We start from the raw sequence: 15,274 nt of genomic DNA on the forward strand, positions 1-15,274 counted from the left end.
GAGAGAGAGAGAGAGAGAGAGTTTAGAAGTGTAAGTGTAACCTTTCTGCATTCAGAAATACTGCAACAGAACTTATGTTTCCCTTTAGAATAGCAAGGAAGTTTACCTGCAGCCATTCTCCTTTCTTGACAATCTCTTTCTCCTTCTCTTCCAATAAGGCCTCCATGGTTTTTACTTGCTTTTCCTTCCCCTTCAACCTGTACCATTATATAGACATAGACACCCAGAATAAGCCTCACTCTTACCCATTTGAAAACAACAAACCCTACGCTTTGGCGCATGTAACAAACAAAAGCAGCCTGTGTGATCAAAGGCACAACCACAATTCACCTGCTAAAAATCAATGTGTGAACACTCCCACTTCAATCTGGGTTAGCAGGAGCCTGAAAGAATCCCTTAATCAATCAATGATACTGCTCATTAAATGAACGCAGCCAAATTCTGCTCCGACACGTACTGCAACAATTCAATACGCGTGTGCTCTCCTCAGCTAAAAATATTTCTTCTCCCTTTCTCATGCGGGGACAGTGAGGGACTGACAACCAYGGTGACTCATTCTCACTTACCTACCCAGCTACATTACAAAGTGATCTTCCCACAGCGCCTTGCCTACATGTTTCCAYCCCAAGGTGAATTTAATCCTTTATAGGTTGATTGGGGCCCTTGCAGCCACATAGCACTTAACCTTGTTTGCTGTCTCAAAAGACAGGACCAGCGGGGTGACGGTGTTTGAAATAAGGAGTATGTCCACTAGGAAAACTGTTAACAACTTGGCTAACTTCATGCAAACTAGAGACATCAGGTAGGAACACTTTAACCTAAAAAGAGTGGGAGTAGGGCAGTGAGGGGTCCACAGGGTAAATCAGACATTTTAACAACTATACTTACAGTGTTTGAAGCTCTTTGACTTGTGAAGCGATTGACACCTAAAGAAAACAAGCAGTACTTCAGTTCAATACCCATATCAATGCTAAGAACTGCTTTATGGAAAAAATAGAGAAAAAGGCAATTGGAGATTATTACAATAGCCACTACTCGCTACAGCAGTGTGAGCATACACACATTTTTTGAGGGAATATAAATTATGAAGAAACACATCTCCACTGTTTACCCTCTCCCCATTTAAAAAATTTCTTCCCCTCAGGAAGGAAAARAACACAAACAGGCAAACGAGCAGACCCACCAGAGCACCACTCCAATACAAGCGGTGAAGAGAAAAGCAGAGACTGATGATATCCACCTCACTAGCCAAACGGAGCTCAAATCAGAGAAATCATCTCCAGCCCTTGCACAAGGAAAAACTTTAGATGCTCTCTCTGCAATGGCAGTGCTCCTTGTTAATGAGGAACACAAATGAGACAAATACCTAAAGGGCTACATTTTCTTTGAATTCTCTATAAAAGCCTGAYAGAAGCCACAGACTAAATAGCTGCTATTATAACAGATTTCAACAGTGCAGATACTGGCTGTCCAAAACAGCTTGGTTAGTTTACTCTTGCTCCACAGCATGGCAGGAACTTCAGACTTTCCCCATAACCTCTAGTTCGCTTGCAGAAGACCAAAGAATGCATGCGTACCACCTCTGGAGCAAGTGTCTCCCAAATGCAGTTTTCTAGAGACTGCAACTCCAAACTACATTTTGCTGCGAGCTCTGTGCAAGTTCCAGGGAAGGAAAATAAAATATTAGTTCCTCCAGTTCCTGGGAATCTGCTTTAGAGGAAAAACCCAGGACAGAAACATATCCTCTTAAGCTTTGCCAAAAAGGGACAAAAGCTTTAACACTAAGGAGAGAAGAAAGTCAGTGGCATGTTAGAATGTAACTAAAAAAAAAAAAAAAAAAAAAAAAAAAAAAAAAAAAAAAAAAAAAAAAAGAAAAAAAAAAAGGAAAAGAACCACCAACACACAAACAAGCAAGCAAGCTTCCCGGCAGCACAGGGGATTAAGCTGCCTGCACAGCAGACTCCCTGAGGAAATGTGGGTTCGCACCGTTTCAGATGTTAGACAGCAGGCACGCTGCAAAACCCAACGCTCCTCTGCTTCTGCATTCCTGACAGCTAGGGTAAAACCTCACTCTGCCAAGACAGGCTTTTTTTTGGACGTGGGAAAGCGAATGGTCTTAAGTTTACCCAGAAAGCAAATGCAATTTGAGCCAGTAGTGCTGTTCTAGCAGAGAAACACCAAAAGGAGAAGCACCTTGAGCATGTGAGAGCTCGAAGGTGCCAGCCCCACTGGATGTCCCAAGCTTTCCATGCCTACTACAGGGCACTACACAAGCTGCCCAGCCAGGGCCAACGCTACAGAGCTTTAAGYGATAGCAATTCTTGCCAAATCTTTCAAACTAAGAGTCCCAAACTTGGGAATCCAGTGRAAGGGAGTCTCTGAAGGACCGGAATAATTGTGCTACATATTTACAGTTTTATATCCAAGTACAGTGTAGCTGTATCATTAAAAAGTTCCCCTATCCAAGGACATTCACCAGTGAAAGAAAACATACTAGAACAGAAATGAATGAGCAGCACATCTAAGGCAAGGCTGTTTCACACTTCTGGCACTAAGTAATTTTACCTGTTTTTCCATCTCAAGCTGGGAATTTCCTACTTCTTCTTTCAGAGCCTCTATTTCCTGTGTCAAAGCCTTTTCAATGACAAAACAGACAGGATTGGACAATGGAAACACAAAAACACCACAAAAATGGATGCTACAAATTTGTTATTATAGAATGCAGTGCAGTAACAAATAAATGGTAGTCAATGGCGTAGACACAGAAAGGAAACAAGGTATTGCTCCGATGAGTACCTGAACACTTTTCTCCTTGCTTGCAACTTTAAGGATTTCAGCTTGCAGGAGTTCTTCCACTGATTTTATTTTGCCATCCTTCTCATGGATTCTTAATAAGAGCAGAGGAACTTCATTAGTTGGCTGAATAACTGTGCTATTTAAGAGTTAATATGCTAGCTTTGGTTCTACTATCACCAGCAGGTTCCTCTGGGAAACACAGTGAGACTCCAATTACTGTAGGTACTATCACTCACTGATTCCAAAACCAGATGCAAAAAGCAAGAGAAATACGCTATGCGGATAACTGAATTTATATTTTAAGACCAAAAAAATAGCATCTGTGATCCCTGGAATGATATGCACCTAACTGCAGCCTTCACTGGACATTCCAGCAAAATATGGATTATTAATCTGAGATCTACACATACAGAAATACAGTAAACAAGCTCACTACTATTGCAGTGCCTACTGAAGAAAAACATTTATCTGATAGTTCAGTCTGATTCCTCGTCTAGTCAAAACTTGGGCTTATAAAGTTAATAGCTTAGCAGAAAAAACATTGGATTTTCAGAAGGTATTGATCTGATTTGATACATTTCCAAAGAGCTGACTTCCTGCCACACACACACACTTCATCTAGTTAAAAAAACAAATCATAAGTCATTTCCGGGAAGCAAAACGCCCATAGGCATGGAATAAAGACAAGCAGAAGTAACAACTAGAAATTAAATTGGTGCAGTAGCTTACACTTTCTGGAGTTCTTCCACCAGTGATTGGAAAGAAACCTGTACAAAAGAAATTTTAACTTACAAAAACAGAAGATAGCAACACAAACAACTTAAAAGTGTTAAGTAACAGAGAGCTCAGGTTCTTTGGCAGTGGGTAAAGTCTGTGTAACAGCCCCAAGATTTTACCTATCTGGCAGTTTATACAAAACTAGCTAATGTTTCCTGGCAAACCAATAGCAATGAGCCTGCAGCAAATTACAGGAAAACAAACAAAAATCCATGCCATTTTTACCAGAAGAGGCTGAGGTTCAAGGCCAGCATTCAATCAACTAGATTYAATCACACACCAGGCTTGAAAGTTTTAACWTACARGMMKKCYTGTAWGTTATAAGCAGACCACTACAAACAAGTGCCAGATCAGAGTTCAAGCTTCTGAAAATGAATCCATTCTGCAGGTCACAGACCAAGAGTAAATATACAGTCAAGTCATCACAACCTTAGGGGTTGTTACTTAATCTCTGAGAAAAAGTGAACTGAAGTTCTTGAACTATGAACCAACTATGGCCAGTGCAGCTGTTTCTTCCCCTCTCYCCCCTTTTTGAAYGGGCTATAAAGACATTGTGATGGGCGTTGCACACTTCTCCACAATCATTCTAACAACATATATCTATACAGGTTCTTCTCTCCCATAGAAGATTTTCTAGCAACTAAGTGCTCTCCTGAGCTGTCCAAGCAGAGCTGGGCGTCACAGAAGGCACTTTTTAAACAGACACAGAACGCACGTCAAACAATAATACTGTGATAGTGTCACTGCAAACAGACATACATACAAGGTGGGCAAATCCCACCTGCATGGATATGAATTAACTTCAGAAAGCTCAAGGATGCAWAGAAAGCTGACGTTGCATCAGCTGAGTACTAGCCATGCTTGTTACTTCTGCAAGAAGGCAAGTCACAGCCATTTCATGTAGCAGACTGAAAATCAACCCAGACTCTCAGCTGAACTGAGACCTTTAGATCCACAGCATTTGACAGTTATGCTAAGGAAGTATTTGACTGAAGTAGCAGCTTCTAGACCAACACCAAAAGAAAAACAGCATGCTTTGCCAACAGGCTTCAAAGACATCTTCACCTTTTTCCCTTGACTTTTGCAATGGCAGCAAAATTCTTTTAGATGTAGTTTAGGTGCAATAAAAGTTTTAGATGAAAAGTACTACCTGCTCTGATTGCTGAATTTGCAGACTTTGAAGTTCTTTTCTCAAGGATGAATTTTCTGTTCGCAGTGCCTTTGAAAACAGACAGACAGGTAATGAAAGACTCATTTATGGGCGTGGGGGAAGAAGTGTTAAACTTGATGGAAAAATCATTTCCCTTAGAACAAGTGAAAAACTATTCAAAAGCCTGGAAATAAACACCTTCAGCAGCAGCTGAAGCCAAATTATTCAACAGAACAGTTACTCTAACGGAAGAGAGCTCTGACAATCCCTGCAGACACCTCAAAGTGGACTTGAACCTTTAGGTGCTGAAATACTGAGAAGCATCAGGCTGATCTGCTCACATCTCCAGCTCTCTAGCATCCACGCTGCTGCATTTCCTGGCATTTTCCTAGCGTACAACTTCTCCCCACCTTGCACATAGGGACATTAGGTAAAGAGCACTTTGCCTTGGCTACATCCAGTTAGATGGGACACAGYTTTCTAGCAAAACTTGGATAAAAGCAGATGGATTTTTGTCACTAGTTTTTCAGATTTCTCGTTGCTRGCTTCAAATAGCACAAGAGAAAAACATCTTCATCAGTCCAGAAGTGTCATCCATTTATATTTCAGTTCACAGTTCAGAACACCAACCAAGCAGGAAGATGCAAAAGCCCCACACTGCCCCATACACAACCACCTTTTCTAAAGAGAGGTTTATTCCAAATTAGACCATATATATGGTTCTGGAGATGCATTAGCTTTATTTCAAGAGAAACCAGGTAAAAATCCTAGTAATATCTTCTCTAGATTAAGCAGAGAGAAGCACCAACTGTTCACCATTAATGCTTACACTTTGTCTGTGTTACTGAAATGTTTTTAACCTCATGTCCAGGACATGAATTTTCCTATTCAAAGAGAATGACTTCAGATTGCACTACGAGCCCCAAAGATACACTTTGCACAAGAGCACTTAATCTCTTTTTCCCCATAAAAAAATATGACATAGGTTTTACCTTCAGCTCCTCCTCTTTATTAGCCACCTGTATGAGTCCTGCCTCAAGTAGCTCTTCAACCATTTTGATTTTATCATCCTTCTCTCTCACGCTGAGGAATCAAAGGCAAGTATAACAAAAAAAAATAAATAAAAACAGAATTAACCTTTGAAGGCATTTCAGCTATCAACAGTAAAATTGCTGCCCAAGTCAGGTCTCTATTTTAGCCTCTGATTCAGAAGAAAAAWTTCTTACCTTCTTTCCATCTGCTCTAACACATCTTTGTTTGCCTATTAAAAATACATAAATTGATCATTAACTGAATCAATACTGGTTTGAGATTTTAACAGGAAGGAACAGATAACATCATCTTCCCCAGAAGTTTAGTTACTTAACTACACTACTCCAGAAGGGAAAACAGAATAGGGAAAAAAAATATTCTCATAGCATGTCTCTAATACGGATCTTGTAAAACGCAAATCCCTCAGGAGAGCTACAGATCCAGCCCAAATGCCTTTAAGATTTTGCACTGATGGACTGCTGGAGTTGCTGTGGGACACAATCTCCAYGATCCTCGGCAGTAGCAAGAATGCYGAGCACTGTGCAGCATCTAATCCCTAGCAGCCAGCTCAAGAACTGAAAAGTCTGCCTCCTTTGAGCATTTACTGTTTCAGASAGGATGTCAGATATGCCAGGCCCAGGGGAATAAGACTGCAGATCTGGTTATCCATCAGAAGAAAGGGAGCCACTCCAGAAAGGGAGCTGCTCACTGGCAGGTACCAGCACAAGACTGAAAACGAAACAATTTTCTATGTCTGGCAAGCTGCCTCCCCCCCCCCCTTCCTCTCCAGTGCTCCACAAAGTTTTCTCATCCCAAAGTAGTGTGAATTTAAGGGTGTTCAAAGTTGTCCCAGGCAACACTTGCAAGGGAGATGGGGCAGAACAGCACAGCACAGCTGTGGACCTGTAACATCCTGGGTGAGTACCAGTCAGACTCGTTGCAGCAAGTGTGCCACAAGGAAAAACATGGAAGCGTTCAAAAACTAGAAGAGATCCCAGAAAGAAGTTCCTGGCCTTAATAACCCAGCATTTGTCTTTGTGGGGGATTTCACATTTAGTTTGAACAGTCCTGACCAAGTCCAGAAAGCAGCYACAACTGCTCAGACCCTCCATCTTCCATGGAAGAGAAAATGTCCTAAAATGCATGAGCTCTGCACATCAGTTTTTCAAGTAGCTCATCCTATGGCTGGCTTAAGAAAAAATACTTAAGGGAGGGAGSGTAGGGGAGCAGCAGGGGGAAGAAAACCCCCCACCCACATCACCGTAAGATATTGTATAAGATCTCAGCAAACACTGGCTGTACCTGCTCAGACAAGACAGACTGCAGCTTCTGAACTTCAGCTTGCAAAGTTCTGTTTTGATCCTTGAGAACCTGGAAGGAAATTAAACGTAGTATCAATTCAGAACTGCACACTCCAATTACAGCATTCTCCATAACAGCAACTAGGTAATTAAATGGCAGAGAAATTGTTACTGTGAACAGACACTGCAAGACTACAGAGAGTCCTTTTTTTTTTTTTTTTTTTTTTTTTTTTCTTTTCAGTATTAATACCCTTGTCCTTATGTTCCCACAAAAAATTCAACTGTTATCATCTTCACGCCCTGGCAGAGGATCAGACAGTACCAGGCAGAAGATGCAAGTGAAACCACATTCTCCTCCTAAAGCACCATCAGCATCATTTCAAGATTTGAGAGCTGCCTTTTACAAAACACTCGTCTGGCGAAGGAAAGGATCTGGCATCCCTTCGCTAATACTTTTCAGCTGCCTTAACATCTATGACACACAGCAAGAAACCAGCACTTCARCAGAGAGGTTTTTACAGCCTCCTGCACTGTGCAGCCCACCTAGGGCCACAGAGGCAGCTCAAGGTGACAAAAGGCCACGTCACAGCTCTTGCCTCCACTGACTTGGAGCACAACGGATGAAGCAGCACTTCAACAGGCAGGCTGCCTCGTTAGGCACGCCGGTGGTGCTCCTGGGAAAGGGAGTTTCCAGTGAACACAGCACTGCTTTTGCTGTTAAGCCCGCTGATACCGTTCAACTACCACCACCTCACAGCACCAGTTGTGACTGCAGAAGGTGCTAGGGTGCCAGGGGGAAAAGCAGCCTCCAGTACACAAAACAGCTAATATTAATATTAATGGCTGTACTCACAGGTCAGCACTCACATCAGGGACATTCCTGCAGACTCTGGAACAGCTGCTTGCAAAGGATGAATTTACCTTGCGATAAAACCCTCTCTCAAGAAAGGGGACTAAACAGAGGTTGGATTGGCAACTGTTAGTTTCAAAACTTTTAGATCCCTTTAGACATATTTGATCACCTCCTCATTTTGGAGAGGGGAGAAATTGGGAAAATTCCTCTTGTTGCCTTTCTGGCAAATTAGGTTCCTCGCACGTACTTTAAATCCTCTCTAGCATTGCTTTCTATTTTACAAAATCTTTTTGAAGAACTGCTAGATGGTTTATGAAAGTAAGAAGCAGAACATACGATCTATGCTGCCGCCCCAGAGCCCAACAATACAAGCAGGAAGGAGTAGCAAGGGAGAGGATTAAAGGAATCAATCTGTTCTCAATCTGTTTTTCCCCCTCTTTCATATGTATGGAAAGAAAGAAACACTTGCTCAGGTGGAAGCACTCAGCACAGAGCTGGACTGACTTATGTTTGGGATCAAAGACAGGAGGAGGAAGAGACTAAAAGTGCTTGCAGCATTCAAGCTGTGAGTATACGATGAATTTCCACAGCATCACTACAATGATGATCTGTGTTCATAGGAAGTGAATAGGGAACTGAACTCGTAGGATTGCCTCCAGCTGATTTTTAGTCATTACTGAACATCRAGTTGATTTCAATATTTAACCATCCACAATAGCTCTGAGGTCTTTTTCCCCAGGTAACAGCTACTACACAGACCACCACTCTTAGGAAATTTCAGATTGTTCCTCCTCATATTCATTTTTCGATGCTTTGCCTGCCAGTTTAACACACTCCACCTTGAAAACCCTGYGATTAAGTTGTTAGCTTATTCAAGGCACTGAAGTGTACCACCAATAAACCTCACACCTTTTCCCACTCCCCTTTCCAGATCATTTATGGACGTTACCCTGCACATGCCTCACTGAAGGTTTAGCTGACATCTTCTTTAGGAAAACTGACCATTTAAAGTCCTGTGCTCCTTCTATGACAGCTTAGAGGAAACTAAAGGCCCTTGCAAGCGACCCTCATAAAAGCTTTCTGAAAGTGCAACTACAGCACTTGATTTAAGTTTCTCATCTGCTTCTGAACACCTTCAAAGAGCTCCACAAAACTCATGAGGCATGATCTCCTCTACAAAAGCCGTGTTGACTCTGCCCTTGCAGGTACCTACCATCTACCTTCTTCGTTCCTCACTAGCAAACCCACCAGCTTGACACTAGGGGGTTCAGACTGAGTAACCTTTCATCAGAAACATCACAAAAGCAGCACTGCCTAACATGGGCTTTAAAAGAGTTAAGATAGAGGTAACACCTTTCTTTGGAAGTAGGTCTCCACTTCTAACTGCTAAAGGTTTGGGTGGCAGAGCCAAAGGAAGGGTTATGTCACTCTGAGCGTGCTATTTAGAAACAAATACCAGCTCTGCCATGCAGAATCCAAGTGTCAGAACTAAAAGCTTCAGCAATTTARCTGCTGCTTTAGAAGCAACAATTTGGATGACGGCAGGAGAAAAGCAAGCATTTCTACACCTATCTTGACAAAATAAAAGACTGAGACCTGACAGCATAAGCCAAGCAACAGCAGCTCTTATCAAGGCCTTGGAAGTTACATTACAAAGAGGAATGCAGAAAAACTACAATAGCTTTTACTGAACAACCTCTTCTTCCAGGTTTCAGAGACTGCAGTCTTCACAGCTGTAGACACTACATTTGACTTGTGTTATCACATTCAGCTGCAGTCTGTTCCTACTCCTGTGACATCCCACATTGTTCTTGCCCTGTGAACAGAATACTGAAATACAACCTAACATCTGGAAGCCAGTTCTATTTCACAAATCACTGTTCAATTCTATGAACTGCTCGCCAACCACAAAAGTCTAGAAAACTTACTGTAAATAAGCACGAGGATAGMCATTGCATATCTCACCTTAAATTCTTCTTTTGTGTTTGAAATCTGAGCAAGTTCTTCTCGAAGCTGCTCTTCAAGAGTTCTTATTTTGTCATCTTTCATGTGAATGCTGAGACAGAGCAGAACAGTTAAATACACACATTCTCCTTCAAATCTCACAAAAAGCATCAATTCTGAAGAATATCAGTAGAAGTTGTTTATGAAATGTCAAAGCTATTTACCTTTTCTGCATCCTTTCTAGCTCATGTGCAGCAGCAGCCTAGATATAAARAGGATTAACATAGACTTAGGACAAATCACGTGATTCAATCAACCTTTCATTCCACAATATTAAAAAGCTAGAACAAGTCATTCGGTCTCTCAGCACATGACTCACTAGCAAGAGTGAAAGGAGTAAGCTTGTCTTTACACACTTGTAAAACACCAGTGTATACCAGCCAAGAAACTAATCAGCATGGAGGGGGCTTGTAGAGATGTGTTTGATGACCAGGAATTTCTTTAAATGCAGTATTTCCACTTCTGTAACATGCAGGCCATATAGCTGCAACAGAGTAACTGCACTTTGTTATAAAAATATATCTATGTCAGAGGGGATTTTTGAGGGATGGCTATGACCCTGTATGCAACTGCCAGGACTGCATATTCAATCACAGTTGTGTTTGCTCCTGTGAAGTGTCTTGCATTTTGCACGCCTGCAAATCTAAATGAGTCTACCAAAAAAGCCCAACTAACAAGCAGTTTGCTTCAGTAAATCTGTTTCTTACTGGCTAACCAAGTCAGCTAGTGGAGAAGGTAAGAAATAGGCCTCAGTCCAGCTGTAAATTCTGTGGAATCACATATTATAGTCTGGTTCTGCAGCCTCACACCTTTAAAGGGCTTAAACATAGCTGACCGAAACCAATGGACCTGCCCTTGTGTTTATGAACAGGGGTGGGGGGCGAGGAGTACAATGAAATCTTCAATAAATAAAACACAATCTTTTTACCTGTTCATTTGTGAGAGCCTGCAACTTCTGTACTTCCGATTTCAGAGATAAGTTCATACTTTGTAAGACCTGAAGGAAGAAGACAAATACTTGTATTTTGTAGAGTCAGTATTTCAAGTAAGTCCATTTTTCAGTGCGAAGTATTTCAGGTCATCCTTTACAAGAGTCTAGTGCTAAAAGCAAGGAAAAGCCTCAAGCTTTCTTGTCACCCRCTTTCCAGCATCAAGCACGGATCTTGCCTAGAAGAGCCAAGTCAGACTTATAGCCAAAGGAGCTGGTTCTGGATGCAAAGACAGCAGCCTTTCAGGATGCATTTTACAATGCACATATGATGTGCCTGTCACTGTATCAGCCGGCTTTCATTATACCTTGAGCTCTTCCTCCTTGGTGGTTAAACTGGCATGTTCRTTGCTTAATGAGTCCTCCATCTGCTTTATCTGTTTGTCCTTTTCTGCAATCCTGTACAAATGAAAAAAGATGACTATCAATACCAAGATGTCTTGGGTGAAGTTTATATGTGAAGCACCAGGCTAAACATGAAATACACGCCAGCCCTCAAATCCGGCTCACTACTCGCACTCCTACTGACAGTACTCTTTCAGTCCAAATGACTTTCCATCCATTTTAAATGCTCTTTGCTTGCCAAGAATGTATGGGATGTTCTCTGGCTCTGAAACACAACTACCCCATCTCCCAAAGGGAGAAGTCTCCTGGCACAGTGATACAGCCCAAAATACTAACATTCTCATGGTCATGCACATTCCTGCACATTTACCCCTGCATATAGACAGGGGTAAATAAGAGAGAGGAGACAGCTTTCTGTGCAAACAGAACTGCACATAACGGACTCCGGTTCCRAGGCCAGGCAAGGAAAGGAAATCCAAAGGAAGCAGTTCCACAGCTCTTGTGAGCATCTCATACTGGAGAGTTAAAAAGCATGGGCAACAGCACTTCTTTCACAAGTCCCTCCCGTACGCACCACAGAGACACTGAGGAAAGGTGGTATGCACTCAAAGCCAGTAACACCTTCCCAAATAGAAGGGGAAATGAATGCTCACACTTTGTGTAGTTCTTCTGCCAGGACTGAAGCTGAGGTCTGCAGGAGGAAAAAAAATAAATTGCTGAAAGTAAGGCAAGTCAAAGAATCCTCTTCTACAGGGAGCCAGAAATAGCATTTTAAGATTTGTCTAAAGTTATTTTAAACTGTCACAAGCGATTTGCAAGTATTTCCTGGCTAAGGAACATTGAAAGAATACAACAAGCACATACTGATGCCCCTTCCCCTTCAGCCTAGAAATTGAGAGAGGCATTAGGCAGAATTTTTACTTTTCAGAGTAGTCAACACCGAAATGAACAGCCAGCTTTACAGAGAAGCTACCACGAGACACTTTCTCAACTCTGCCATGTAAAAGAAAGGCATTATAGGGTGGTTCACAGGAAGATTACAAAAAGTCCAAAGAACAACATGAGACTAAATACCCACACAYGTAAAGTGATGGGAAATAAACATTTAAGATGTTGTATTCTACCTTTTGGTTGTAAATGAAAAATGATTTAACACCACAGGAAAACACAGGTGGATTTCCCCCCTGCACCCTGCCCTCCAAAAAAAGAAGAGAAACTTAGATTTTAAATCAGATTGAGAAGCACTAGAAAAGATGCTGCTAACAAGTGTTCATCTTCAATATTATACATCTCRTATTTGAGTTTAAAAGAAGTCTTTTAAAAGGAAGTTCAAAATTCAAGACCACAAAAGAAAGAGTAAAGTCTTAGAACATGCTGTACCTGGGCTGCCATTTGTGAATGAAACTTCTGAAGCTGAGCGTTCAAAGCATCATTCTGCTCGATCAGCTCCTTGTAAAAAGAGCACAAAGAAAAGCAGGCTGAAATCTGYAGCTGGTCAATATTTGCCGGTATGAGCTCTCAGCTGTGATTAAGTTAGTAAGGACAGCTTAACAGTTATGTATTAGACATTTTTTTTTTGAAGACATTGCTTTTCTCTCCACTAAGATCGACCAATTTGAGCAGAAGCATAACAACACACCCTGTCAAAAGGAAACATTCTTCATGCCAGCTGGCTTCCCTGAAGCCCTCGCGAGCTATGGCTGCGCTGCCTGTAACCACTTCACGCCGAAAGAAGAGAGCTCCCTCCAAAAGCATTTACACAAATACCGAAAGGTGCATGCTGGCTCTTCCAGACTCCCCAGACTAACACATCATTTCACAGCTTGGGTAATCACCCAGYGCAGCACATTTTCCTGACTTGCCTAGCGTGCTTCAAGGGTCTGAGACAGCCCCGGACCTCCCTGCAGCACTGCACAGCATCTCATTTCATAAGCTGCCAGATGAGACTGGCACAGTTTTCTTGCTCTTTCTTCAGCTGCAAAGCTTTGTTAGAGCAGCACTTCAAGATACTACTGGATTTCCATGGGCACAAAGGGGAAAGAGAAAAAAAAAATTAAGATACTTGAGCAATACCTGCACCTGCATTTGCATAGAGTCCTCTGCAGTTGCCCTCTTTTGCTCAGCCTCCATTAACTGCAATATCCTCTGCTCCAGCTGCTGTTTTGACACCATTGTATCAGTAAGTTTACTGTGCAAGCTCTGGATTTCATTGTCTTTGGCCACAAGYTTATTCTGCACATCTGTAGCAGAAATGTCAGGATTTTAATTCAGAAGTATTTGAATCTTGGGGAAATAACTTACTGTAAACATGGAAGCTGACTAGAAGCCTCATTCTAGCAAGCTGAGGTTCAGCTGTCATATCAGTATTCAAAATAATTTATATAATACCACACTGTTTCCTCAGGCTGCAGAAGCAGTACTGGCTTTACCTCAGCTTGAAGTTGATTACAAAGTGGGTTTTTTTTGTTTTGTTTTGTTTTGTTTTGTTTTTTAACAAAAGGGAACAGCCAGATCACTGCAGTTGAGATTAGAGAATTTTATACATGCCTTGTTGTGCTGCCTCCTGTTCTGCTGTTCTTTTCCTGAGATATGCCTGGATTTCTTCCCATCTTCTCTCTGCTTCCTGCTGCTGGACCTTCACATTGAACACAGTTGATGAAAAAAAGTCAAGCCTTCATTTCTGAAGCACTGAACAGAGTGCATCTCTTCAATGCTATTCCCAAAACATACGGCAATGAAGCAAAATTGTTCCTTGTTTCCATTAGGGCACATCAGAGACACCGAGCGCCCTAAAACCTTCCCACTACAGCAGTTTAGCCTATTAATTTTGAAGGCAAATTGTGAACAGGATTTCATCACAGGCTCTTAGCAGGATGGTTTCTGTAATATGAAGATACAGCTTTTTTTGCCCTGCAAGTTCAGAATTAACACTAAAAGCCAGACTAGCCACATATCATGTAAATCTGCATTTATTAAAATGTCTCAGCCCTAGATAGCAACTCTCCATCTGCAATAGCTAGGGTCAGCAAGAACTTCTGCAAACCAGGATTTAACTATAAATGGGGGGGCAGAATAGAAAAAAAGAAAAAGAAAAAAGTAAATKATCTCTGGATTAGCATTCTCACCTCAAAATTGAGAAATTGAGGGGCTTTTTGAAATATGTTTTAATACAGGAGACCTTTTCTTTCAAACAGAAAGAAGGAGATGCACCAGAAGCTACTATGTTTTAACTCTTAAAAAAAAAGTATGTTTTTTTTTTTCTTTTATTCAAGCATACACTGAAGCAAGAACATGTACTTTGAAGAAAAAAATCACACAAGGGTAACACCATCTRAGCAAATTACTGCAAAATATCAAATCTAGTTGGAATTGCATGCTCAATGAAAACAAAGTGCAAATTATCAGTTAAGCTTCTGAAAACTTATTTTCMTGGCAAAATAAGTTTTACCTCATAGGGAATTTGTAGTTACTGAAAATATGAAGTATTTACTGAAAATACAAAGTATTGAATCAGGCATTAAATAACCCCATAGGCTGGATCAGCAATTATTTGAAAACAGGCACACATGCAAGAGGAACAGAACAAACAGATTTAGTGGCCAGGGAAACAGCTGAAGGGATTCTCACATGCCTCACACCCAGTTCTGCCCAATGCAGAAATTGGCTCAGATAAAGCCTCGACAGGCAGAGGAAACAGAAGTCACCTTTAGCTGAGCAACCGCCTGCTCCGCATTCTTCTTTTGGAGTTCCTCTTGCTGCAGTTTGCTGGACTTCTCTCCCAGCTCATTCATCAGCCTCGCATAATCCTGCCGCAGTTTGTTCAGCTCAGCCGACTGCCTAAAAATAAAAATTTTCACAGCATCAGCTATGATGAAGTATAACCATAAGTACAGTCTGACTACACACCTTCCTGGGGCCCTCAGCTGTCACCATAACACACACGCACACACAGTCCTCTTCCTTGGCTCAGGGACTTGCAACAGATGAAACACCGAGATGCCTTTTCCTTCCTCTGAACACTTGCAAAG

The 15,274-nt window shown here is 41.6% G+C and overlaps 1 protein-coding gene across 5 annotated transcripts in view; it reads right to left on the reverse strand.

The window, feature by feature from the left end:
- The window catches only part of KTN1 (kinectin 1), a 54,074-nt gene that overhangs the window by 23,276 nt on the left and 15,524 nt on the right, over window positions 1-15,274 (reverse strand). For 4 of the 5 annotated variants that reach the window (XM_085315095.1, XM_085315094.1, XM_085315093.1 and 1 more), the window contains exons 9-26: window positions 14,951-15,083; window positions 13,794-13,881; window positions 13,320-13,486; window positions 12,627-12,695; window positions 11,900-11,937; window positions 11,210-11,300; window positions 10,842-10,910; window positions 10,078-10,115; window positions 9,875-9,965; window positions 7,058-7,126; window positions 5,950-5,984; window positions 5,716-5,806; window positions 4,724-4,792; window positions 3,526-3,563; window positions 2,797-2,887; window positions 2,566-2,634; window positions 889-926; window positions 107-197 (exon numbers count right to left, since the gene is read on the reverse strand). In XM_085315095.1, the coding sequence (XP_085171221.1) occupies window positions 107-197; window positions 889-926; window positions 2,566-2,634; window positions 2,797-2,887; window positions 3,526-3,563; window positions 4,724-4,792; window positions 5,716-5,806; window positions 5,950-5,984; window positions 7,058-7,126; window positions 9,875-9,965; window positions 10,078-10,115; window positions 10,842-10,910; window positions 11,210-11,300; window positions 11,900-11,937; window positions 12,627-12,695; window positions 13,320-13,486; window positions 13,794-13,881; window positions 14,951-15,083 (1,375 nt within the window). The remainder of the gene's footprint in view (window positions 1-106; window positions 198-888; window positions 927-2,565; window positions 2,635-2,796; window positions 2,888-3,525; window positions 3,564-4,723; window positions 4,793-5,715; window positions 5,807-5,949; window positions 5,985-7,057; window positions 7,127-9,874; window positions 9,966-10,077; window positions 10,116-10,841; window positions 10,911-11,209; window positions 11,301-11,899; window positions 11,938-12,626; window positions 12,696-13,319; window positions 13,487-13,793; window positions 13,882-14,950; window positions 15,084-15,274) is intronic. The other variant, XM_085315092.1, reaches the window with a different exon arrangement.

Source organism: Rhea americana, unplaced genomic scaffold (genome assembly GCF_003343005.1).
Source record: "Rhea americana isolate MKP2758 unplaced genomic scaffold, rheAme1 scaffold_42, whole genome shotgun sequence".
In the NCBI taxonomy this organism is placed as follows: Eukaryota; Metazoa; Chordata; class Aves; order Rheiformes; family Rheidae; genus Rhea; species Rhea americana.